At 37.6% G+C, this 26,492-nt stretch overlaps 3 protein-coding genes across 4 annotated transcripts; 2 read left to right on the top strand and 1 right to left on the bottom strand.

Annotated features, from left to right (window-relative positions):
• Positions 1-2,709: 2,709 nt before the first annotated feature.
• On the top strand, positions 2,710-10,534 carry mtch2 (mitochondrial carrier homolog 2). Its single transcript, XM_087785436.1, has 13 exons — positions 2,710-2,829; positions 5,663-5,747; positions 6,079-6,185; positions 6,838-6,864; positions 7,360-7,416; positions 7,705-7,762; positions 8,387-8,438; positions 8,512-8,571; positions 8,654-8,747; positions 9,567-9,614; positions 9,682-9,749; positions 9,822-9,897; positions 10,056-10,534. The coding sequence occupies exons 1-13, from the start codon at positions 2,743-2,745 to the stop codon at positions 10,140-10,142; spliced, it is 906 nt and encodes a 301-aa protein (XP_087641562.1). The 5' UTR covers positions 2,710-2,742; the 3' UTR covers positions 10,143-10,534.
• Positions 10,535-12,731: 2,197 nt separating this feature from the next.
• znf414 (zinc finger protein 414) lies at positions 12,732-16,104 on the top strand. Its single transcript, XM_087785435.1, has 4 exons — positions 12,732-12,914; positions 12,996-13,112; positions 15,277-15,382; positions 15,458-16,104. The coding sequence occupies exons 1-4, from the start codon at positions 12,869-12,871 to the stop codon at positions 15,936-15,938; spliced, it is 750 nt and encodes a 249-aa protein (XP_087641561.1). The 5' UTR covers positions 12,732-12,868; the 3' UTR covers positions 15,939-16,104.
• Positions 16,105-17,053: 949 nt separating this feature from the next.
• On the bottom strand, positions 17,054-26,492 carry plekho2 (pleckstrin homology domain containing O2). Of its 2 annotated transcripts, none has more exons than XM_087785433.1 (7): positions 26,285-26,492; positions 20,864-21,010; positions 20,642-20,764; positions 19,561-19,665; positions 19,396-19,494; positions 18,991-19,263; positions 17,054-18,744 (listed from the first exon to the last, which is right to left on the bottom strand). In XM_087785433.1, exons 1-7 carry the CDS (start codon positions 26,291-26,293, stop codon positions 17,692-17,694), a joined length of 1,809 nt encoding a protein of 602 aa, XP_087641559.1. In that variant the 5' UTR covers positions 26,294-26,492; the 3' UTR covers positions 17,054-17,691. The 2 variants fall into 2 exon arrangements, with proteins under 2 accessions (XP_087641559.1, XP_087641560.1); XM_087785434.1 differs by having other exon boundaries at positions 18,997-19,263.

Here is a 26,492-nt window from a genome sequence, read left to right as displayed (position 1 = left end):
CCACCTCCAGAGCTGCTGCTGATCCAGGATCTTCACCACGTCATCAGATCCCGAGTTCTCTCCAGCACCCCCATGGACCCTCCTACACTCTCCTCTTTTCTCTCACTATATCCTCCTTCACTCCTCTCCTTATCCATCTGTCTACCCCCCCATCCTTCCTCCCAGCCGGTCAAAGCGGCAGGCCGTCAACAATGAGTCTGGTTCCGCTCGAGGTTTCTGTCTTCTAAAAGGAAGTTTTTCCTCGCCATTGCTCACTGTACAGCTCACTGTACAGTGTTTTGTTTCTTGCTCTTTGTTGAATTGCTGGGATCTATCTTTCCTTAATCAACTGTAGTCTTATTTCAACTGTATAGTGTCTTGAGATAACTTCGTTATGATATGACACTTTAAATAAAATTGAATTGAAATTGAATTAAAAAGTTGCAAGAATAACTCAATTTGTTCAAATGGATATGCATGAATAAGCATTAACTTGATTCATGTCTATATTTGTAGACTCAATGCTACTGAATACAAATGACTTACTTACTTACTTACTATGTAGACTAAAACAAGATCATGTATCAAACCTATAATAGGTTGGTTATGGGAGCAAAAATGATCTGCACCTACCTTCAAAATCATCATTAAACTGCAGTGCACAACAACTTTGTTTGCTCAACTGTTGGGCTTTTTATAACTTTTATCACTTTTTACTGATTTGTCTTGTCATTTCATGTGGTTTTGTAATCTAATAGTGCAATAAGTCTATGAAAGTTTATTTCCTTAAGAAACTATTTGATGGAGAGGATTATGATTCTGCATAATCTTGTGTAACTGCTGATTTTCTATGTGCTTTTTGTATCTGTCAGAGAAACTTCTCTTTTGAGATCTTATCTCCTGGTGCTATTGGATTGTATAGGATGTTCACATAATACACACTTGTTCAAATCCTTTCCGTCTTCCTGGTGTTTTTTGGAAAAATAAAACTTGTGCTTGTTCACTAATCAGATTATATATAGCCAGTTTAGTTAGCAATAAAACTAAAACAGTATGGTCCTGCTCTTGGTGTTGCTTCCCTTGAGATTCATATCAAACTCACAAGATAATATAAAGCAACACCTGCATCCCCTTATACAACTGGGTGCTGGACTTCCTTACCAACAGAACCCAGTCTGTCCGTGCGGGCAACAACACCTCAGGACTCATCTCCGTGAGCACCGGCTCCCCACAGGGCTGTGTCTTGAGCCCCCTGCTGTTCACCCTGATGATCCACGACTGTGGTCCCAGGTACAATACCAACCAAATTCTGAAATATGCAGATGACACAACAGTCATCGGCCTCATTCAGGACTACAACAAACTGGCCTACAGAGAGGAGGTGCAACATCTGGTGGACTGGTGTGAGGTAAAAAACCTGCTTTTGAACGTCAACAAAACTAAAGAAATCATCATCGACTTCAGAAGATCCCGACCCGGCCACAAACCACTCCTCATCAACGGCACAACGGTAGATGTCGTCAGCAGCACCAAGTTCCTGGGGGTGCACATCACAGAGGACCTCAGCAGGACACTTCACACCAGCTCCCTGGTAAAAAAAAAGAAAAGCCCTGCACTTCCTGAGATGGATGAGAAATGTGTCTCTCCCCTCTCCCATCCTCATCACCTTCTACAGAAGGACCATCGAGAGCCTACTGACCAGCAGCATTTCCATCTGGTCGGGGAGCTGCAAGGCCTCCGACTGGATGTCTCTGCAGAGAGTGGTGAGGACCACAGAGAAGATAATCGGGACACCACTCCCCCCATCCAGGACATGGCAAAACACACTGTCTGAACAGGGCCCACAGAATTCTGTGCGACCCCACCCACCCCCTCTATAGACTGTTCTCTCTCCTGGCGTCTGGCAGAAGGTTCCGCAGCATCCGCTAAAGAACAGAAAGATTTAGAAACAGCTACTCTTCTCTGGCCATCACACTGCTGAATGCAATATAACTTTGAGCAATGCACTATTTAAAACATTATTTATTTGTTCTATTTATACTTATTTTACTTATTTATATTTATATTTATACTTTTATTACATTTAATATATGCAATATTTAAAACATGTATTTATTCTGTTTATATTATATTGTTATATTTATAACTTAATATATTAATAGTAGATACAATTAATATTTATATTTATACAATCACCCTATGCTGTGTTTTTAAAAGGTTGCCAAGCAACGAAATTTCGTTGCCAGTTTTTTACTGCTGTGTTCTTCTGTGCAATGACAATAAAGAAGTCTAATATGAAAGCAAACCATACATAAACATGAAATATGAATTATAAATTGAAAACTCTTATGCTTAATCTAAAAGCTTCTAAAAAATGATTGTATTTGTATTATATTGTTTAAAAAAATACTTATGATAATTTTTTATTTTTGAAATGATGCCTTTGTTTAAAACAAATAAATTAAGTAATTTAAAGTATATAAGTAAATTCATAATTTAAACTATTCATACATAAAAAATTATTTGTGCGTTATGTTTACAATGTATCTCTTTACAGATACCACACAGTCCAGATGTGATGGGGAGCTAGAAACGGAGAGAAAGATAATTCCAATCACACTGGATCAGAGCCAGTTGTAGCCTCGTCTATGTACAGTATAGCAGTTAGCCACACGGTGGCAGCACTGTTAAAGCAGCAGAGATGACGAACGCATAATGCAAAGAAGAATAGAAACAACTTCCTGTCAGTGTTGACAGTTCGGAATGGCGGATACGTGTGGTCAAATGCTCCTGGGATCAGGACTCAGCGTCCTCTCCCACCCTCTCATGTACATCAAGGTTCTAATCCAGGTAAGAGAAGAATGAGCCCGGACGCACCGAGCCAGGTCCAGTGGTCTCGGATCAGAAGTGGGTAAGCGTGATCCCAGCCTGGGTGGTCGCCTACCGAACTGCTGTGCAAATGTCTTGTTCAACGCTAAAGCAATGAGCCGAAATGACACGTATAGTTGATGTTTGAAGCATTTAGAAATGAGTACATGAGCCTTTAGGTTTAGGACAGATGTCGAACGCGCACATCTGAGAAGGTTATGTGTATGTTGGTGTGGGTTGTCCCTGTGACCTTCTACTGTATTCAGAGTCGCCAATAGATAAAAGATTGATCGACTCAAATTATCCTGTATTCAATCATTCATTCTAAGTAATTCATCATATACAAACATATATTTTTATATATTGTTTATATAATTCTGGGCCTATTCTACACAATACAAAGAATCCTACTTTAGTAAATATAATTTTTTATACCAATCAATTCAATTCAAGGCAAAGCAAAAACGTTTAAATTCATAATAAATCGTATTCTGTGATTTCCTGGGTAGGTTTATAAATATGTTTTATTTAGTTTTTGAAGCAATATTCGCTCTACGATTACATTTTTTTTTTTTTTTTTAAATGGTGTTATACAAACCGACATCAACTTGCATACATTTAATATTTCAAACGCATAGTCGAGAATAAAGACCAATTATTGTACTGTTTTTAAATTAGCCTTGACATGAGTTGATGTCGTACAAATTCATAAAATGGAATTTAATTGTAAATGTTGTTTTCATAAATGGACCCCCATAGTTTGTGCTCATAACTATAATTATAGCCACATTTTAGAAAAACCAATACGATGATGGCAACGTTAATCCTTGTGTTACCTTTATGTCACAAGCAAACATCAATGCTTTTAAAGAGCATATCAAAGTAGAAACAGAAATTGTCAAACAAGCATAATAGTTTATGGGCAATCAAACCTTTTGTTCATTCTGGAAAGGTAAACGTGTGATTGTCTATAATAATTGCTCTTTTTTAGACACTTTTTGATTAGTGTTTTACTTTAGCTTATAATAAAATATCAGAAAATAAACAAGATTAAATTGGTATATGACTTGCATGTTCATACAATATCTAAATTTAATCAAACCTGCTCTTAACAGTTGATCATTTCCATGGAAACATTGATGCTTTGATAAAAAAGGGTTAAAGGGTAACTCATGTCAAACCTGGTTTCCTGACTAATTGGCATGATTCAAATGTGAAAGTCTGCTTCTCCAAGAGGCTGCAAGTCTGTCATTGTAATGTTTTTTAGTGAGCAGTGATTAAGTACATTTTATATTATCATATTATATTATTATTATTATTATATATTTATATATTATTTATATTTTAAAATGTAAATATTTAAATTAAATGAGTTTTGTACAAACGGACACATAACTGATACAATAGAAGTCCAAGATCAATTTAAGAGACACTCAAATGAACACATAATAATAAAGAAAGAATACAAATAATTTATTATCATTGTTTAACATGAAACTTTGGAGCTTTGAGCAAAATTCATATACAATTGAATTGGTGATAATAATAATAATAAAAAAGGTAAAATGGTGTCTAGCTCCATTCAGATTAGCAATTGACTAAATGAGGAACAACAACAGGGATGTGGATTTACAGTAGCTGCTTTCATTTGAGCCTGCAGGCAACTGAGGTTATGTTTCACAAGAACGTCTGTGATTCTCGTAAAAAAAATACTTGAAAAATTTTGTTCACTTTGTTCTGAATATTATAGAAACACGTGCAATAAAAAAAGCTGCTAAAAACATTCCATATAAATCATGTTGTCATAATAAATAAAGATGATCAGTTTGGTGAATGAGAAATGTATTAATAAGATTGAAAACGATTTAAATCCATCATTTAATTGAAAACGTGAACTTCTCAAGATGACAAGTGAGGCTGACATGGATCTGAGCATTGAATATGTTTGACACCTTCAAACTGTCTGGAAGTTCACACGTTTTCTTTGCATTCTTGATACATGAACGTTGACGTGTAAAACTACGCGTGCATGCACTCTTAGTTCATTAGGCTCCGGGGTTTGAACCCGCAACTCCGAAAGACATGTTGCCACATTAACTGACTGAGTTAAAGAGACGGTGTGGACAGGGCTTCAACAAACGGTCTTATTCACAAGGATCTGACCCCCAGACTTTGTTTTTGCTTTAAACCTTTGACATCAGAATCTACTGATTGATCGTGAGATGTAGTGTAAAATGTTTAAACTCCAGACGTTAAAACAAAGTTAACACGTTGTCATGAAAATACCTATATTAATGCAGCAGTTCTTCGACGTTGTCACCTGATCGTTTGTGCATGATTGGCTGAAAATATGTTCAAGTAGCTCGGTACTCGTATGGTTTTGTCTAGTGGCACTGTTATGTTGAATTTGGAAGTCTTCACATTTTTTAATATTGAATTTGAAAGGCTTCAAATATTTCAATATTGAAATTAAAATTCTACAATCTAAAAATATTGAATAATTGAAATTTAATAATACGAATTCAACCTTTCAATATTTGAAATACTTAATTCCACGATTCAATATTCTGATGGAACTCATTTACTTCCATAATTACTCTCCCTCACAACCAGACTGCAAATATTAATGTTCATGTTTTAAAACAAAAAATCAGATTATAATATTCAGCATAGTCTCCTGTGCAATGACCAGTACTGTGCAAAAAATGATTGGATGATGACATGTCTCTCAAAAACAGCCATTTTAGCCGCCACATCTTTCTGTACTTTCCTCTCATAACATTTATGGATATGAATTCCTTGCTGTTGTTGACAGGTTGGACATGAACCCCTCCCCCCAACTCTAGGAAGAAACCTGTTTGGCAGACAAGTGTATCAGCTGCCGGGTCTGTTTGCCTATGGTGAGTGCAACTTTAGACTTGAGTTGCCTCTACTCTTATCTCATATCATTCTTGTGTATTTGATGAACTTTGATCCCTCACACAGGTCTGAACTGTGACCTGTTTTATTATCTACTATTCTGCTGCTGTGCTGTCATTTAATTGGTTAAAAAAACAATTTTGACAACCCATATTCTGCCCAGATAAAGATGTGTGGTTGCTGGGCAAACTAATGTTTAAATTTTAACATTCAGCCTTTGTGTCCATGTCTTGTTTTGTTTTTTGTTTCAGGTCTGAGATGTGATTGAATTGAATTATCAATTAATACAATTTTTTTTTCTCTTTTTTCTAGCCAAACACATCATCAAGATTGATGGCAAGGCCGGTCTATTTAAAGGTCTCGGCCCAAGGCTCTGCTCTGGTACCATAGGCACTGTTGTTCACAGCAAAATATCACAGGTAGGCTCTGAGGGAAGCAGTCCAAGCAATAAGTCTGTATGTTCTTTAATGCTACTCTGAATAGCCTGTTTTGAACATGGTATTACTTAGAGATGTTTCAGTAAGGCTGTGTAAGCATAAGGTCATTCATTCTGAGATGTGATCACTAATTAGGTGAATAATTGATTTGTTTAATATCAAAAAATCTATTGGGGATCAACGGTATTACAACAGTAGGTAAATGTATTCGGCCAACTGTCACCTAAAATATTTGCCTTCAGCAATATAGTGATAACAAAGCCAAATAGTATGCTATGTTGACAGACACTGAAAACTACTAACTGTGATTTGTTTACTTAAAAATCATGTTTCATCTCACCGACATCTCCAGAACCATCTCCAGCAGAACATACTAGTGGAGAAGTTTGTTGTGCAGTGCCTGTTGCACCAGTGCTGAACATTATCTTAATAGGGTGTGTTCAAATCACTTTGAAAACCTTCGACCCATCTACAATCAGTATTAACCCCCCCTTTCTTAGAACATGCTGGATGGGGTTACTTATTCTGAAAGTCATGTTTATCTGAGGCATTTGAATTTGAATTGGCCTTTTATTTCTGTTTTTGTAACTTTTATTTTACATTGGTAACCTTGATCTTGTAACTTTTCTTTCAGAAATGTCAAGAACATGACACACTGAAGGTAGGAATTTATTTTAACTTATGGTGTTTCCGTAGATTTAGCACTTGTTATCTCTGGGTCAAGGTGACACAACAGCAAATGTGTTTTTGGTATCACTTGTGTTGCTTCTGAGTCAAGGTGAACAACCTCCACCACTGAATATATATTTCTGGAAGCCAGTGAGGTCGTTCACCTTGACTCACGGGCAACACAAGGGATACGACAAATAAAATCTTGAAAGCCCTTTTTACCCTGCAGTATCTGTGACGAAACCGCCTCACAGACCTGCAAATTAAAATAAATCAATTTCTGTCAAGCATTCTGAGCAAGTGGATTGGAATCATTCCTTTTCATCTTCATCTTTATTTTTTGCATGCACAGTTTATTATTCATTTTATGTATTTGATGTTGTCCTAGAAGATCTATAACGTCATATCAATTGAAATATTTAAAAAAAAAGGATGTTTTGTTTAGGATTTGAAAAAAGGTCAACATTAATTATGACATCTGTTGCAGACTATGTGTGGGCAGCAGAGTGCCGTGGAAGGATCCCTCCAACATGTTGTCAACGAGGTCAGTTTTCTAATGTCACCCCCAGTGTACGTGCCATCTCTGCCACTACCGTTGACCTTTTCTTTCAAAGCTTTATTTTAAAGTTGTAGCTCTAAAGTAAGAAAAGATTTTCAAGAACTGATGTATAGAAACAGTTTGTCATTGAATAAATGATCTACTCCAGTACAGAGAAAAACCCTATAACTAACAAAACATTGACACACATTAACTCTGCATATGTTTGTTTTTTTGGGGAGAAAAAGGAACAAGTACTGTTGAGGGTTTAAAATCCATGTCTTTTGTCTACAGACGACCAAAGAAATGATTGCTCGCTCTTGTGCCACCATTGTCACACAACCTTTCCATGGTAAGTAGTAACATGCTGTCTATTCCTGAGTCTATTCATGTTGCAGCACATATATTACTGCTGGTGTCCATGAAAAGTAATTTGCGATAATTCTACTATAATAAAATAAATGGAAAGGTTCTGCACATTCGATTTGTGTTTCAGGTGTGATCTAGTAGTCAAGATTAAGAAAGACAAAAATGTTTCATGAAGACACAGGTTTTTATGCTTCATTTAACTGCCTAAACAGTCGGATAATACTATTTTAATATTTGAGACACTTTGAGAGTTATTGAGACTTTATGATTAGATCTAATGGGTCTCAAATGCGGTGTCACTACTAAGCTGGAAAGTCCAACTTCCAGACGAATGCGTAACCTGTAGTTCTGTAGCTTATCAGAGTTTGACTTTCAAAAGTATTTAAATCAGTTTAGTGCTGAACAAGAGTGACGGCTGATTAAGGTCAAGTTCAAACATTCTTAAGAGTTGACTGCACTTTTGACTCTCAAATATAAGTAGCAAATATTGTAGCTATTTAAAATTTAAAAAAAGAGAGTCAGACAAAGGTTGAATATTTATTAATTATCAGATTTTAAATGTTTCAAATGTTCAGTATTTGTTCTAATGAAAATACCTTGTTTTAAGTCATCACTCTGCGCTGCATGGTCCAGTTTATCGGGAGGGAAACCAAATACAGGTACCTAAGAAGTTTTCCTTAAACGATGCCACAGAACATACATTAACTTACATGATGATGCTGATGTTATCAGTGGTGTCTTTGGCTCCATCGTCACTGTGTACAAAGAAGAAGGAGTCTGGGGATTTTTTGCGTGAGTGCCGTTTATCTCATATTTGATGTAAATGGTAACTCAACTTTCCTTTAAACATGCTTCTAAATCTTTTATTCACCAGTGGACTGATTCCTCGCCTGCTTGGCGACATCCTGGCTTTATGGATCTGCAACATGCTGACTCACGTTATCAATACATATGCCATTGACGACTCGGTATATCATTGAGCTGACTTTATAAATGTATAATGAGAGCTAACTCTGATGTTGGTTGTTAAGTAGAGACGATCTGTAATGGCACGTAATGTGTTTTGAGACTCAAACGGATCGATTATGATCTATGACTATAACACCTAATGAATGTACTGTTGAAATAAGAAATGTTCTCACTCAGAGCTTTGAATAGCTTTTAAGATTGACACTGAAATAATGTGGTCAACTCTCTAATGTCAACTCCCATAATGCCCTTCATTTTTAGTTTAACAAAACAATAAATGTATCTAATATGGCTGCTTGGAAGGTCGTCCACACTCTGAGATATGACAAATCCCACAGGTATCTGTTCTCACATACAACATGTGCTTTTTTTTTACAAGATGAGATAAAGACGCTTATGTTATCCAGATGTAGTGAAGAACATAGTTAAAATAATAGCAACAGAGTTGTACTGCATGAATTAAACCAATCATTAGAGAAAAGATTAATAAAATGTAAATATAACAATAAGGTCTTAATGTTTTAATGTTACAAAATAAGAATATATTGTTTTTCTAACTTGTTTATCAACTTCTTGTTTATTTTGACAAAAAAATAGTTCACCTTGTTCAATCTGCTATACAAAATATCGGTAATACAAACATTTGTACGTCTTAATGTAAAGCAGAAAAATATGTAACACATACCCTGGGTCTTATTCATGAAGCGTATGCCAACAAATTTGTAAGCAAGAAATGTACTGGATTCCCATTAGTTACCATCAGAATAGTTTGGGGTTGTTCTTAATTTCTGACTCAATCTCATTGTTTTTGCTCCTAGATGAGCCACACAGGAGAAATTAAGAACTGTTCTCAGGCTGTGACTGGGGTAAGTCTAATTGCTGCTACGACTCAACTCCTTTATATCTCTGGCTGACTCTGTGCCCTGTTTTCAGTTCTTTGCTAGCATGCTAACATACCCATTTGTCCTGGTGTCAAACCTCATGGCAGTGAACAATTGCGGGTGAGTGATTACTGATCCATCCCAGTTGTACTGTCTGCCTCTCTATATGTGACCGTCGTTTTCTGATTTCAGATTGGCCGGTGGTCTTCCCCCTTACGCCTCTGTTTATCCCACCTGGGTGGACTGTTGGAGGCATCTAAGCCAAGATGTGAGTCAAACTATTATCTTAGTGATGTTTTTTCTGCTTTACATCCATGGATCATCCTATGACACGGATTGAAGTTGTTCCCGTCCATTGAAATTCCATTTTCACTGAGACGGTGTGTTTTCCCGGCATTTGATTAAAATTCACATTTTCTCCTTCAGGGCAACATGAGCAGAGGAAACAGTCTATTTTTCCGGAAGCTTCCGGTAGGGAAGGTTTACCTGATGGAGGAGAAGAGATTTTTTTAAGGATTACGTTTGATTCAAAACCTGCATTTGCCTGGTAAAGAGGCGGGACAGTTAGCACTTCAAATTTGTATGCACTTGTTTACCTTTTTTCTTTTTCAATCATCGTATTCATTAAAAGAGACGTCGTAGCTTCCAGTCCTGTAGAATCAACGTCCATGTGTCCCCTCAGATAGATCGGACTGAAATGTAACCCTGCTCTGAAGGAACGATTTGCTTCTTTGCACCACTTGGGGTGTTAGTCACTGTTGGATGTGGAATGTGCATCAGTTGATATTCTTATCTCATGGTTTGGTGAATATGACTGACAGTGATCATAAAAAAGGAAAACTGAAACTTGGCTCTCATCACGAATCATGTCAAACTCACTAAACTATTAAATCTGCTTTTCTTTTCTCAAGACTCCTTGTTTTTTCTATCTCGCCTGCACTCAAAAACCCGAAAGAAAGTTCTAGAGAAAGTTACAGAATATAAGATCTGTAATGCTGGGCAAACGGTAAGTTCAGTAAGTAATTTTTATTTGTATAGCGCTTTTCCAGACCAGTGTCACAAAGCGCTTAAACAATCAAAACAATATTCAATAAAGTATATATTTTAAAGATCAAGATAAAACTGATAACATAACAGAAGACACAACAGTATAAGTAAGTGGATATTATATAAAAACCTGGGATGCGGAAAGAAAAATTGGGAAAAAATGAAAGACTTGTTAGATACAAATAAACACATTTCCTCTCTAGAGTAAAAAACATCCTTACTGTGCCATGGTTGGAGGGTTGCAAAGAGGCGTTTGAGGTGAATTCTAAAGAGATCTGGTCCAGGACTGCAGAGAGAATGGCTGGCAGTTGTACCCGACTGAGGTAGGGTCCAGAGGCTTCCCAGCCCGAACAGGTAAGGATGAAGGGCAAAACCATATGCTTAAGATGCCATGGAATGAACTGGATTAAGTATCGGACAACATGTTTGGGTTTATTATAGACCATTAAATAACTTGGAAATCGGCAATTATACCTCTGTTAAGTGTATGTTTGTATATAAATGACTGATATAGTCTACACTGATGTAAATGACAAGATCAAAAATAAACAAAATTGGAAAATGTATTGTTCATTGGTTCTTCAATACTGTTGACGTGGTTTGTAAGTATTAGGTATTACCTTAAGTATTATGTAGCTGCTTTAACTAAAGAAAATGACTCTGAGATGTACACAGTATATGTATACTATATATATATATATATACATATATATATATATATATATATATATCGGGTAGAAGATAGACGAAGATGTACCAACACTTGGTAAAGAGCAAGAAAAAGACTTACTAAAACAAGGTTGCTGTTACACAAACATCTGAAGAGCAGAACAGACGAGGAAATTTTCATTAAGCATATGTTTGAACTACCAAGAGGCAGATGAACACGTCAGTAAAAGCAGTAAACATCTGGAACACTACTGGAATAAAAACAAACATTAATTCTATATATTTAAGTATTTAAGTACCTCGGTGTGTGGCTGGACAGTAAACTGGACTGGTCCTGAAACACAGACTATGTTTATAAGAAAGTTCAGAGTAGACTGTACTTTCTGAGGAGGCTTTGCTCATTTAACATCTGCAGGAAACTCCTCTGCATGTTCTACCAATCTGTGGTGGCCAGTGTCCTGTTCTATGCTGTGGTGTGTTGGGGTGGGAATGTGTCCAAGAGGATAGACTGTACTTTCTGGGGAGGCTTCGATCATTTAACATCTGCAGGAAACTCCTCTGCATGTTCTACCAATCTGTGGTGGCCAGTGTCCTATTCTATGCTGTGGTGTGTTGGGGTGGGAATGTGTCCAAGAGGAGTGTCAACAGGTTGGACAGGTTGATCAGGAGGGCTGGCTCTGTGGTTGGCATGAAGCTGGACTCACTGGTGACAGTTGCAGAGAGGAGATCACTGGACAAACTACTGTCCATCATGGACGATGACAGTCATCCTCTCAGCCCTGTCATCAGTGAGCAGAGAAGCAGAATGAGTGCACGAATGCTCCTTCCCAGGTGAAAACAAATAGAATCAAGGACTCATTCATTCCTCGGGCTATTAAATTGTACAATTCTGAGTTCGGGGGCAGGAGTGGAGTAAATGTATCATGATGTTCTGTTCTATGTTAGTCTTTGTATCCTTTGTCTTTGTCATTTTTCTTTGATCTATGTTCTTTATCTTTATCTTTAGACGTTGATTGTATCATCTTGTTCTTTCTCTTTGTTCTTGTTCTTATTTTATTTTGATTTATTTTTTATGAAAAATTGCTGTATTTTCTGTGGCTATTGGAAAAAAAAAATCCCGATGGAGACCTCCTGAGGGATCAATAAAGTTTTACTATACCTTACCTTATTTGACACTAAAACTTCAAGACTAATCCAGTGAAGTATAAATCAAGTATAACTTGTTTTTACTTTTTAATTAATAATGCAGAAGTGGATCAACATGGATATTACTAGAGTATTCTTAAGGTCACGTTTTTTTTAATTTTTTTTAAAAAAAGGAGTAACGTAGGCTCGAATCTGTCCATTTTCAGGGTTAACTGCTGTTGGTCTATCCTCACCGCGCTAGAGGGCGCTCATGAGGCAACACGGACGGCGTCGAGGAAATGTTGTTATGAAAAAGGGAGTCGTCGCACTGAAAGGTATCAGTGACACCACCTACGCTTCCTTCTCGTTTTGTGTGTGAGGCGTCAGAGTGATCCAGAATGGCATCGGAGTGCTCGGTCTTACGGACACAAGAGGCGGCATCCGGTTAGTATTTTTGTTTCTTTAGCCGACTTGCTACATGATTAGCCGTTTGTTGTTAGCACTAAACCTGCCTCGATCTGCCAGTTTCAGGGAATACTCGGCTTTCTTGCACCATCTATGGCTGCAGGAGGGTCTACAGCGATAAGGTGGCTCTTGAGAACCACATTAAGGAGCATCAAATCCCAGCCCAGTCTGTTCCTGGTAAGTGTGACGAGCATAAACATCTCCTGAAAATGTTTGTGGATATCTTTTTCTCATGATCTACCTGAGCGACGTTAGACTTTATACCGATCGATGTCCTGAGAATTAATGTATTTGGTGTGTTTCAGCACACTTCTAAACACAGATACTGGGAAAGGGATACACATTCTGGGAGAATGTAGTTATTGACTAACATTGGCATTGAGAAATGTTGCCTAGCCAGAGACATCCTCGACTGACCAGTGGTGAACCTCAAAGCAGATGGATGCAGGTTCAATTGCAGCTCCAGATATACAGTGTTGTTTTGTCTAGGAGCAAGACCCTCAACCCGATTGCTCCTATCAGTGTGATTGTGTGTTTTTAATGGGTGACTGGGTGTAAACCCCGTTGGGTGAGGAAGCTTGCAAAAAAGTGTGTTTGTGTAAAACACATTTGAGTGTTTGATTGTCCTACCCAAATATTAATAAAGCTGTGTGCATGTTTATCCCAAAATCGTTTTGCTAAAATTAATGACTACAAATGAAAAATAGTTTCAACTTTTTAAAAACTTTAGAAATAATATGCTTCTGTATCATTAGTATGAGTACAGATTACAACTGTGAGAAACGACTGTCAATAATACTCACAGGGTTATACAAGGGTCACTAGTATTGCATATCAAAAATAAATTACCCAAGCGTAGTTCAGAAGCAGGAAATAATGTTCCGTCAGCAGAGCCTTGCGCCTGCCTTGTAGTCCTTCATTATCACTGTCATACTGTTTAAAATGCATTTCTGTAAGTCGTGTATTTATTGTTAAAGTTACAATTGACTGCCATATTTTGTAGACTCGCAGTTTTTTGGACAAATTTAATAAACATGCACACATTTTATACAATTCAGATACAAATACCGACATATGCTCACACAAACTCGTTTTACACGTGCCTTTCTGAAAAGCTTCCTTATACCATATAAAATGCTTTGAGTTTTATAAATTTACATTTAATACAGTAGGTGTTTTGAGGGCCATCAAGCAGAAAGACACTACTGGTAACCAACGAAAAATATAAAATCAAGTGGGTGAGTGCAACCACCATATAGCAAGAAGGTTGCAGGTTAACTTCAAATGTTGAAGTCTTCCTCTCCAAGATGCAGCAGGTCCCTCGTCATGATGATGTTGAAGTTATAACTTTGTTAAGTTCTCTCACGTCTGAAATCTTGTTGAACGAGATGTTACAAGAGCGGAGCCCATTATGATATCATATAGTTTAATACTTTTATAACAACAAATCACTTAGAGGTGGAGACTTGAGTGATTGATGACACTGCGTGACAAACCTCAATGCTTGACCAATCACAGCAGAGCGGGTGTGGTTATGGTAAACAAGATTTCTCTCCAGAAAAAAAAGCATTTTCAGTGTGCAGGCCTAAGCACATTTCCTAATGTGAGTTTTGTCAAACAAGTTCAATTTCAGAGACTATTAAACAAATACATTAATTGTCATTTAAGTTATTATTTTATTTACCTTTTTTATAATCTGATATAAGCTCTTTTTATACAAATATTTTTTAATTTTAGCTTAGATCTTTTAGAGGGGCAATAGATACTCGGAAAAAGCGGCCCAAGACAAACTAGCATTATAGCGATACACTTATCTTACGATACTGTTCAGTACAATATATTCAGCTAAAGATTCGATTTTATACAATATATTTCGATACTCTTGCATAGTTTTCTGAACGATCTCCGGTAACCTTTAGTGACATTTCGATGGTTTCTCTCATTTCTGGTTGAATTAACAGAACTGAAAGCCAAAATATGTCCAGCTGTATGCTATACTCTCATCCTCAGTCATCACTGGGATATTGCAGGATTTCATGGTTCCTATGGGATATAGGATGCAATGGGTTTTATTGCAACACAAAATTGTTGTGGAAAAAAACAAAAACAAAATTTGTGAATATTTGGACCCTAATTGTGAAGAAATGGCTCTGTTCTATTGAATATCAATACGATATTGATACACTTTGAGTGTTTCAGTATTTTTCTACACCCATTTCAAAGAATAAAGTAAACATACAAATAAAACATGTCATTGTTTCTACATGATCTTTGACTTCATAAGGGTGACATGTATGTTGAGTAGAAGTGTTGATCGCTGATCACCGTTTGATTCCCTTAGGTAAAGTCCTGCTGTGTTCCACTGTTGGTTGTTCCTCTTCCTTCCCTGATATGCAGACACTGATGTTACACATGAGGCACCATCACAAACCCAACATCTACTACTTGTAAGTTCTGCTGTCCAATCAGTGTTTAGATCTTATAAGTGTTGTAGACCGGATCCACAATAGACTTTGTTTCAGGTGTGAGAGCTGTCGGACGAAGCTACGGTCATACAGAGGTCTGTTGACTCATCTGCACAGCTGCTCCAAAGTGTCGCGCTCCAAAATCAAGCCAGCTGAGGCCCTCGCCCTCCAACATGCCAGCAGCTCTGCCACCCCAGTGATGGATAGTACACCTGCCCATACCTTACCCTCAACAGGTGCTCCCGGACCTCAGCCAGAGTCTGCTGCCCCCCCTCTGATAGCCTCGCTGCCAAACATCACATCAGATGTGCAAAGTCAGGTCTGTGCAGAGATGACTCCCCACCATGGAGATCTGGGTCCTCCCAATTTATCTCCTATATCTCTGTCTGCTGTTCCTCTTCTTGCTCTCGACGGTCCAGTTGGCCTTCATGAGATTCCAATGCTAGTCCAGAGTCCTGAGAGCTCCCTCCCTGTTGCAATGCCTTTGACCCCCAGTTCCTCTGCTGCCATCTGGGAGAAGAATCAAGGTCAAACGTGACATGTTTCTTCAGTCACCTTTATTCTCATAGCCAAATAAAGACATACCATAGGTAGAGTTGCATCCTCAAATGTTCATCCATTCAAACAATTTAATATGTGTTGTTGTTCGATACAGTATTGACACAGAGCACAAGTTGAAATAAAATGGCAACATATAAACAGTTGATATTGTTGGCTTTTTACTTTTGCATCCAGAGCAGCAGCAGCAGCAGCAGCAGACTAAGGACCAGGCTGGAACTTTAGTTTCTCTTCAGTCACGGTGAACACAAGGTCTCTTGACTTGCTTAAAGACTATTTTATTAGAATTGAGAGACCGTTATAGAGGTTAACTGGTGGCTTTGAATTGGCCAGTGATGTGTTGTGAGCATGCATCATAAATGCAAAAGCTGAGTCTGATCATAAGTTTTATTCGATTCTGCCTATTAGATGCAGCCTTGAAGGTGCCGTATCTATTTCTCCAGTTTTACACTAACTAGTGGGGTCTTGCATTTTCTGTACCATTATTCCAGCAAGTCACTCGTACCCCGTGAAAAAGTTCCGAATCTGTCATCAAGATACAAAATCTCAACATGTCGCCTACAAAAACACCTGGCAGGTGTTGAAGCCAATAAGTTGTTGGACCCATAACAGTTTGCTGTCTGAATTTTAGCCTCTACAATGGGGCGATCGAAGAGTAATCGACCAAGAAAAACATGGACTATTGGATAAAAAACAATAGGCTTCTTAGATATTAAAGATAATAGGAGGAAGAAAAGTGCAAGTGCAGCTTTTAGGGGAGAGGGCAAATCAATCAGGTCCAGGGAAGAGGGGCAGAAGACCCACATGGAAATTCGAATGCATTCAATGTTGCTTAAATTCTAACCATATGTATTAAATAGTAATTGAGATATATTTACAGAAATCCAGCTTTTTTTCAGCAATTTTAAGGCCCATAATCTTAATCAGGCTCAATTAATAGGTTAATTTGTAGTTTGTTGCTACAGAAAGAGAATATAATTGTGGGCAAATGGGCAAAAAGTAATTGTAGAATGAAGACCTCAATGCTTAAACCTCCAATGTATTTAGCTTCTGCCAGTGAAGCGGCATATAGTTAATTTAAAGAAAATACTGTACATCTGTGCATCATTTTTATTAATATAAAACTCTTAAATTCTCTTCATACTTTAACAACGACAAACTGAGTTTACCATCACTATCTTTACAACTTACCCATTTCATTAAACAAACTTGCCTTTTCAACAATACAGCAATTTCCAGGCACAAAGCATGAAATCCTTAATACCTGCAACGTCAGCTTATTGTATTTTTGCAAGTAATAAGATTCTACTCTTGTTTTACATCTTCAATATCAGTTTCCCAAAGGAGTAAGTTAAACAAACCAATCTATTTTAACGTTACTTTATATGTGATTTTACAGCAAGAATGGTGATTGACAGCAATTCTGCAACCTCATTTGACAACAACATGGTTTCTATAAAATGTGTCTAACGTGAGGTTGTGACATTCTAATCATTATCAGTTAGCTCTCAATGGACGAGTTGATGAATGAATGTTAGTCTACTGTATGTACTGGGAAGAGTCTTAATGTTAGCATTTCATACAAAGTTAGCATGTAAGTAAAGCAACTGACGGAAAGTACAGAGCTATAAGCTGGAATTTATGTTCGGGTTCAGATAAAATCTTTAAATTCCAAACATCTAGACACTTTCAACATATGAAGGTTAGGAACTTAAGCTATATCTGACCGACATTCACCAACTGTTCCTGTTCTTCACCAGAGTTAGCTTCTTAACCTCCTGGAGGACGTGATCCGCCTTCCTTAGCTTCTCCATGGCCTTGGCCAGAAGGTCTCCAGGTACTACCTCTCCATCGCCCACAGCCTGGGACACTCGTAGGAGGTCACCAGTCTTCTTCATCTCATCGAAGAGCTCGGTCTCCAGTTTCATGACTTGGTCCTTGTCAGCACCTCTATTAGTTCTCTCTTCAGTTTGGGGGGTGACGTTGAAGAGGAGGTCTCCACTAGAGGCAGAACGCATCTTGGCTGAAGTTGAGAGAGCAGTGAAGGCCTTAGACTGACCACTTGAAACAATTTTGGGTGTGGCAGGAGGCTGAGCCAGGTGAATGCTGACATAGTTTTCCATGTTGTCCTCACTGATGTCCAGAGCATCCAAGCCTGCACTGCTACCTCTCAAAGCAGACGTGGAGGCTGCCAGTGTATCTCCATCCAGAGAGAACTCGCTGTCTGAGTCGGAATGCTGACCGCTGTCTACAGACTTTTCCTCTGATCTTTTCTCGTCTCCTGGCAGGTGGCAAAGCAGCGGGCTCAGACTTGGCTCACTCAAGGTCACCACCACAGAAGGAACGTCAAGCTGGACTGGTATTTCATCTGAATCTGGTAGAGAAAGACATTCTCCCTCACTAGCAACAGATGATGGATCTTCTACCGGAGTTAAAGTTGGACTGAGATCCTTAGTGGCGATTGATATTTCTGAAATGCTATCAGAGAGAACTTGCTCCTCGTCTGTGTTATTAACAGCAACTTGAGCTTCTAGTTCTACCTCCTTCTTCACAGCACCCTCTGTCTGTAATGGTTTCTTGTCGGTGGGTGGAGGAGTAGGAGGAGGGAAGGTTGGTGAGGGCTTTGAGGCGTCCACCACATCACTCCTTGATCTACCTGTGGGTTTAGCAGGTGGGACCGGAGGCAGCTTTTTAATTGCTTCTGGAGACATCTCTACGGCTCCATCCTCTTTTATGGAATTATCAGCAAGTGAGGTACACTCAGCTGAAGCTGAGGGTGCAGGGACCTTCAAGATAGATATGAAATATTAGTTAAGATAAGGCAAAACATTTTTTCTGAATACAGAGAATACATTGTGTTTTTGTCAGTATGGATCATTTTAAATGTATAGAATCATGTATTATGTATGGATTGAAGAATGATGGATGTCACTAAAGTAATTGTTGTGACTGCTCTGTATTGTAATTAGAATGAAGTTATCACTTCTAAATTCTACTTGTTTCGGTCTAAATTGAACAGGCAGTTGTGTTACCTCTACCTGCTCGGAGTCCTCAACACCATCTGGGTCTCTGGCTGGTATTGGAATAGGTTTAGTTTCTTTGTTTGGGGGCATCGGTGGCATCAACACCTTCCTCTTGACTTCCGATTTAACTTCCTGAGTCTTGCTAAGTTCTTCTCCAGCTTCATCAGCGTTGTTTTTTGTTTCCACTTCATCAAGAGTAGTCACTTTGCTGTCAGTGGGTATTGCAGCACTCTCCATGTCCAGATCCAGGCGCAGGATCCCATCAGAAGACATTCCAGCCACCTTTACAACCCACATTTCATCAATCCCATGAACATAGAGTCCAGCTTTAGTTTTAAATATAACATGCACACAGCATATGCTACTTATGTTTCCAATTGAAATTCTGTGAAAGGATTCTGAAGAAAACCTTACCTCTTTCATGTGTATTCTGGTCGGTGGCCGCCTTCCACGGTTACCTTTGGGTCTAGATCGAGTCACATGATCCAGGTTACAGCTCTCATCAATTTTGACCTGCAAGCAGGTCACAATCAGTTGCCTAGTTTTAGGGATAAGTTAGGGATGCACGTCTGAAGTTACCTCATCCAAGATCTTGTTCTTTGCTCGATTGATGCCATCAGCCAGAGCTTTGATCCAGGCATCCCTTTCCTCTGCACTCTGAGTTTGGAATTTCAAATCTGGCACCTGCAAAATATAAAAACCCGAAAAGTTACAAAAGCTTGTCAGTCAGTGCAGACCTGTGCCAAGTACAGCCTAGAAGCCAAATGCAACCCTTTGACTGTTTTTATGTGGCCCTTATGAAGTCAAAGATCATGTAACCTTTTGTGTTTATTCCTATTATATATTTCTAGTCTCTAAATATGACGACTGGGTTTTTGTTTTGGAAAATTCCGTCCTCCATATTATTAATTTTATTAGTACTTATTGAATTTGAGAAGATAAATAAAAACCTATTTGGACAGTTGTGCTTTTAGTTCAGATTCTTAAAAAAAAAGTTAAATACAATAAAATGATAAACTTATCATATTAAGCATGATTTTATGACTTCCGTTTATACTTTACATTCCTTTATTTTTCCTTGATGGCCCCTGACAACAGCCCCTGTATGTAATGTGGCCCCTGAGGAAAGTACATGCCCACGACTGAGTTAGAATGATTACTATAGGAGACACCATGGAGTTACCGTACAGTAAAATTGTAAATTGTATTCAAGACAAAGTCATCACCTCAATTATCTCATCAAGATACATTTTGCATTTATCCAACGCCATAATAAGGTAGAGAAAAACAGGTCCCAGTGAATCACAAAAGCAACAGTGGCTAGAAAAAACTACCTTCTGAGGGAGAAACTTTGAACAGAACCAGACTGTGTGTGAACAGCCTTCTGCTGTGACCGGCTGGGACGAAGGGAGATCAAGGGAAGGAGAGCAGGGAGAGACCGGTGATAGAGAGAGGAGGAGAGGGAGACAGAACGATTCTGAGAACTGTGTGCACAGAGTAGAAGTATAGACAGTTAGAAGAGAGATCTTGGGTCCTCTGGCACTGTCGAATGACTTGAAGATAAATGCAGAGATCAGAGCTCAAGATCAGAGCTTGAACCTTGAAGACTGAAGATGTATGGGAAAGAGGAGGGATACCGAGAATAGAGGTTTGTTCTGACCTTGTTTCCACAATTGGGAGAATGGATGAGGATTAGTCTGTGTTTCTTCTTAAAATGACTTTTGACTTCATGACATTTTTCATAGTTTTCTAGATCCAGCCGCTCCAGACAGTTCTTCAAGTCCTGTTGCACAACAAAATTATATTGAGCTTGCGTGAGGTCAAACTGTGTCCATGAAGAAACAAACAAAGTTATAAGGTTGGAGCTTCTCTTTATCATTACCTCATTTTCATACACTGCAATCTCTGTCTTCTTCACATGGACGAAGCGCTCCTTGTAGCTGGGCAGCACACGCCCCACTGCTTTCTTTATCCAGCCAGCCTTCCCCTGCAGCTCGAGCCGACTCTGAACCTGGTCAGCTTTTAAAACCTAAAAATAATCATGGAAAAGGAGTGTTAGTGACTATTTCGTACCAGTCATGACAGTAGAACAGAGATTTAAATGGTGATAGTATAATAAAATCAAGAGAGCGTTCAGTTCCCCTCATGTCTCTTTTATCTGACTGTAACGTAAGCAGATAAGATGACGCAACAACGTACATGTGTTTAGGTTTACAGCCTACAAAAAAACAACATGATTATTAGCAATGATAAGATGTTATTAAATGTACATGTTATCAACGTCTGCTAAGAGAATTAAAAAAAGTCTGGTTCTGCTTAAGGTTTCTTTCTGTCAAAATGAACTATTCCCTCGCCACAATTTGATTTGACAAAATTGAATTAAATTGAACTTCTTCAATGTCTTCCACTGATAACTTCCAAAAGTAACCATGAAATCAATGTTGTTGTTAGCTAAGCATCGTCATCATTTTTGATGCCACCACTCAAAATTTTCTCAGCAAAGAAACAACAAAACGAAGGGAAAGTTTTGCTATAGAGTAGATGTCTAATCTAGAGTGGACTTCGCATTTTGATTGGATTTTTGTATTTGTTGACGTATACTTTAAAGCCAACATGCATATATTTGATTTAAGTTTTACATTAAAAAATGCGCTTAAGCCCCATCCACTGAAAATGCTTCGTCTTTTGCAGAAATATAGGTTTTTCACTGTGTCATCAATCTTGAAAGTCCTGTATAAACAAAGAGGGCTTGATTGCAGCTGAGTAAAGTCCATTATTAAGGAATTACCTGATAGATCAGATGGTAGAATTTTATTAAGTAATAACTTCAGAACATCATAATGGTGAGAGACTTACTGCATCATGGAAAGAAAGTCAGGAGAGTTGGGTTTTCACATAAGTTGCCCTCTGGCAATATAGTAAAAATTGCATTTTGCTTAGGCACAGGGTTGGGTTTGTATAATGTTTTAGTTTTATTATGTTATTTAGATAAGAATGTTTCAGAGGGTCATCATTAATTCAATGTTATTTACCACTAATAACTAATAAAAAAGGAGGCTTGTTTTGTATAACATTCATAGCAGCAGATTATACAATTGCAACAAAAGAAAATTGTATAATAAAATAATTTGCATCCTGAAGTGAAGTGACATATTCCAGTGTTTGATGGCACATTAAATATAGAGCAAAAGTTGATTTACATTTTTTTTGTTATAGTATTAACTTCTGATTATTTACTCACATATTGTGTACAAATGATAGATACATTTAATTTTTATTTATGTTTTTTATTTATGTTTTTAACTCTTAACTAATAGTTATTGTAAAGAATCAATAACATGACCAATGTCTTAAATAAACGTAATTTATCTTTAATATTAATTTATTATATTTTACTATTGCACTCGTTTTCTACCTAAAAAACATTAAAGTACTTACAATCTTGCATGTTTGATTTTCTAAACGTCCTCTACCTGTTTTAAACAACCTCTTTGTCTGGTCCTGATTCTCTTGTAAATTTGAATCACATGACACTGTCTGCAGCACAGCATCATCAGCAGTCAAGACTTTTCAAACTGTTAATATTGCGGTGCACACATTAACTAAATGTGTAAATGCAGGTGTCAAAATGCAAAATGCGGTGCTTCTCTTTCAATATGAAATGTGGAATGTCTGCAAGTGAAGCTTGCAGAAGTTACTGAGCTAACAGCTGAGGACCACTGTAGCTCACACAGGAAGTACTTTCCGCAGGGGAAAACAACGCTAACCACACTCTTCAGCCACATACATTGACCTTAAACTACACAGAGCTGGTTTTGTGGAGTCAGCTGGCCTGAACAAGAGAAGGGTGGAAGGTCTGTAGAGAAGACACACCTCAGCAGACATCTGCTTCTGCTTATGTTTTAGGTCAAGGAGCATCTGGAAAGAGTTGGTTTTCACACTGACCCTGTTTCCTTAACTCACAGAGAGCTTAGACAGTCTCACGTATGTAATAGTCTCTCTATCATCTTAACTGAAATTGGCTAATAAATACCCCTTGTTTATATCTAATTATAGATTAATATCTAATTAAGCTTAAAATCAAGTCGGGATGTCAGAGGAGCAGAGGGAGAAGTCAGTAGGCGAATCAGGGGTGGATGTCAACCATAAAAGGGGTCCAACCTCATAAATCTTGACTGTAAAGGCAAGCAAAGCGTGATATAAAAGTCGTCTGCAAAATGGATACGTAGCTGAAAGGTTTAGGCTAAATAGAAAATCTGTTAACTCCAAAAAACCATATGATAATCATCATCTTCAACCATGTTTTTCTTTCATTCACTACAGTTCATAGATAACAAAAACAACCACTTACATTCAAACCAAAAGTGACTAGGTCTGTAGACTGACAATGGCGTCATAGTCAGAAGTTGAGCAAGAACACCAACACCCTGTTTTCTCCAAAATATGAGAGGACCCATTCTGTTCCGTGTCCTTTCGTCCTAATTACTTAACCACGTGTTTTATGAAGTCTGATGCAGATGTGGAACATATGTTTTCTCCAGTTTGTTTTATTTCCAGCTCATGCCTGTTTGTTTATATGAAAGAAGAAGCCCCTAAAATGTTACAAAAAAATATTTAAAGGGTAACTAATGTGAAAACCCAACTTTCCTGACTTACTCAGATGTTAATCATTGAAGTCTTCCTCTCCATGATGCATAAAGTTTCAGATCATGACAAAGTTTTGAAGTTATTACTTTATAAAGATCTCGCCCATCTGAAATCTTGGCAAACAAGAGGTTACAAGAGTGAAGCGCATTTAAATTTAATCATTTTGCTTTCCTCCAGACAGCTATAATTTTCCCGGAATTATGACGCGTGGTGACTTGATGCTTGACCAATCACAGCAGAGTAGCGGTGGGTGGGGTAAACAAGATTTAATCTCCAGAAATCAGTGGGCGGAGCTTAAGCACATTTTCTAATGTAAATATTTTTGATTAAAAGAGAGTTTGGGCAAACACACATGATCACTATGCTTTCATTCATGCAGTTTTTTATTCATTTTAGGTGCTGACTTATTAAAATGTTTGTGTAAATACTTTACAAGTCTGTTGATTTCTAATTTACATGCTGGAGCAGACAGAAAGTGACTTATTCGATTGTAAACATGCATTTCATTATATGTGTCAATCATTAACACCATTGTGGTCTGTCTCAAAAACTAGATAGATAAGATACTACGTGGTTGATTCACCGAGATCATGAGCTGTTTGTCTCGGTGTTGTCTTGACCTTTTAAGTATATATTTTATTGGGTTTTGTTTTGATTGTTTAAGCGCTTTGTGACCCTGGTCGGGAAAAGCGCTCTACAAAATATTACTTACATACTGATGAGTACAATAGAGTCCAAGATCAATTAAAGAGACACTTAAACCAACTAGTTCAACAACCTTGGATTTTTAATCATGTGCATTTTCTTAACTTAGAAATAGAATACTACTCGATCTGTTTTTTTTTATTTTGTTTTAACATTAAACCAAATGAACTTAGCTGGAGAACTGAAATACCATAGACCCTAGAGAGGAACACATCCAAAAACAGAAAAGGAAGTAAGGTAGAGAAAAGTCACAGATAGTCAGACAGAGCTATCAAATCTGGGAAATATGAGCTTATTGATTGGGTACAATTGCAATATCCATTAGTTATCCATTTCCTGGCCAATGCCAATTGCTTATTTATTGTTCCTAGTAATAAAATACATACAGTTTATATTGCTGTTATTATTATGATTAATAAAATGTTTGTAAAATAACATTGTGTAAATATTGAGATCTATACTGTCAAGAGTAAATGTTGATATGAAAGTGAAATTAATAGGTGATTAAGTAAATAAAGATACTTTTTTAAATAAAATGCAGCATAACAAGACAAACTATCCCATCAACTTGACATGTTCTTCCAAGTTCTTGAAATTCTTAATTATATACTAAATAGATCATATTTTTTCCTTCACATAAAAATAGTCTTATTTTATGAAATAGTTTAACAGTTATATGTTACTAAATTTCAACTGATTGCATTACTATCTGCATTGAATTAAATATTTAGTTTCATGTAACCATAGTGTGTTATTGGAACAGATGAACAGAGACAGATGGACATTAGGGGATATATGTCAAAGATAGTCATGTCCTAGTTAAAGACTTGAATTCATCTACCAGGGAAGACCTTTCCAAGACCTTCAGAGTCACCACATAATGGTGCGGTCAGTACTGTCCAAGTAAAAGGACCGACACATATGTGTCTATTGTTGCTGAGTTCTGGGAAGTTTGAGGGGCAACAGAGAGGGTGCATTGTTATGGGGCTTGGATATAGTGTGTCTGTCTGTTTCCTCTTCAGTGAAGAAGGGTCAGTCAGACCCTCAGCCTGCGTGATACAGGTCAGGCCAATGACCAGGGGGACTCATGACTATGAGTGGATCATCGTCATGTTTTGAGAAAAGTAGCGAAGCAATAGAATAGGACCATTCTATCCAGAACTAGTTGGAATGGAATCCCATTTCATATTCAGATTAATGTACGATTGTATGCAATCAGGATGCTTTCAATAATTAAAAAGACTGAACTGACATTACATCTATATGTATAAAAAAGAAGTACAATATTCAACTCAAATTAAGGGGCCAAAAATGTAATTTAGATGTGTAGAATTTTAGCTTATTTTCATTTGGTGAAAAGAGGGGCAAAAGACACCAACGCAAATCCAAATAGGTCTAACTTTAATTAAATGTATACAATATTAAATACTTGGAGAAAATTATGCTTTTCAGAATTCCAGCTCCATCCTACAAATACAATTAGATCATCCTTGGATATGTACATCAAATTACAAGTTCATAGTAAATATGTTTGATTTTTCCAAATCATTTTTACATAAAGCCAATAACAATCAGGAACCATTTGCATGAACAACGAGTACTTTATTGGGTGTGGTTTGAGAGAACTGTTCACTTTACTTCCCATTACGGGTTCCTCAAATTGCTCTCCTATTATGGCCTTCGTGTATTTCGATTTCGTTTTATTGTAAATATAAAAGTGTTTTTATCTAAGCACATTTGTCAACGTATGATCAATTTCCAATGCGTTACGGAAAGTGTGGCCTAATGTAGTTCTTAAAAACTGGGTTTATCTTGACAGCGAACTGACAGGCAGGCAGGTGCTGAAGTCATCATTTCAAAAGATGTCTTTATTTCTGACGGACGTCCTTCACAAAATAACTCAATGTTGACTAAAAGTTAGTGATCTGCGGGCGCGAGCAGATATACTCACATCTTCCATGATGAAGGTCCGTTATGTGAAGCCGTCCAAACTGATCTTTATCTCGGCCACTGACGCGCCGCTTCTCCGTTCAACTTCAACGCCGTTAACATCTCAAACTTTGCTCTTCTCCTGTAAATACGGAACGAGGTCTGGCGACTTATTTCCTCATTTTACCTCCGAGTGAGAGAGAAAAAAAGTTCGATGATAAAAGTTTGGT

This window comes from Callionymus lyra, chromosome 2 (assembly GCF_982586985.1).
Source record: "Callionymus lyra chromosome 2, fCalLyr1.hap1.1, whole genome shotgun sequence".
NCBI classification, from domain to species: domain Eukaryota; kingdom Metazoa; phylum Chordata; class Actinopteri; order Syngnathiformes; family Callionymidae; genus Callionymus; species Callionymus lyra.
This window is presented reverse-complemented; position numbering and strand designations above follow the sequence as displayed.

What these genes read in the sequence shown, in the direction of transcription:
- mtch2 (XM_087785436.1), top strand. Translation starts at nt 2,743, where the DNA reads ATGGCGGATACGTGTGGTCAAATGCTCCTGGGATCAGGACTCAGCGTC. An exon ending in TCCAACATGTTGTCAACGAG is followed by an intron (nt 7,417 to 7,704) that starts GTCAGTTTTCTA and finishes TTTTGTCTACAG; the next exon opens with ACGACCAAAGAAATGATTGC. An exon ending in GGAGGCATCTAAGCCAAGAT is followed by an intron (nt 9,898 to 10,055) that starts GTGAGTCAAACT and finishes TTTCTCCTTCAG; the next exon opens with GGCAACATGAGCAGAGGAAA.
- znf414 (XM_087785435.1), top strand. Translation starts at nt 12,869, where the DNA reads ATGGCATCGGAGTGCTCGGTCTTACGGACACAAGAGGCGGCATCCG. An exon ending in GACACAAGAGGCGGCATCCG is followed by an intron (nt 12,915 to 12,995) that starts GTTAGTATTTTT and finishes TCGATCTGCCAG; the next exon opens with TTTCAGGGAATACTCGGCTT. An exon ending in CCCAGCCCAGTCTGTTCCTG is followed by an intron (nt 13,113 to 15,276) that starts GTAAGTGTGACG and finishes TGATTCCCTTAG; the next exon opens with GTAAAGTCCTGCTGTGTTCC.
- plekho2 (XM_087785433.1), bottom strand. An exon ending in AGAACAAGATCTTGGATGAG is followed by an intron (nt 19,495 to 19,560) that starts GTAACTTCAGAC and finishes ACCTGCTTGCAG; the next exon opens with GTCAAAATTGATGAGAGCTG. An exon ending in AGGACTCCGAGCAGGTAGAG is followed by an intron (nt 18,745 to 18,990) that starts GTAACACAACTG and finishes TCTATCTTGAAG; the next exon opens with GTCCCTGCACCCTCAGCTTC.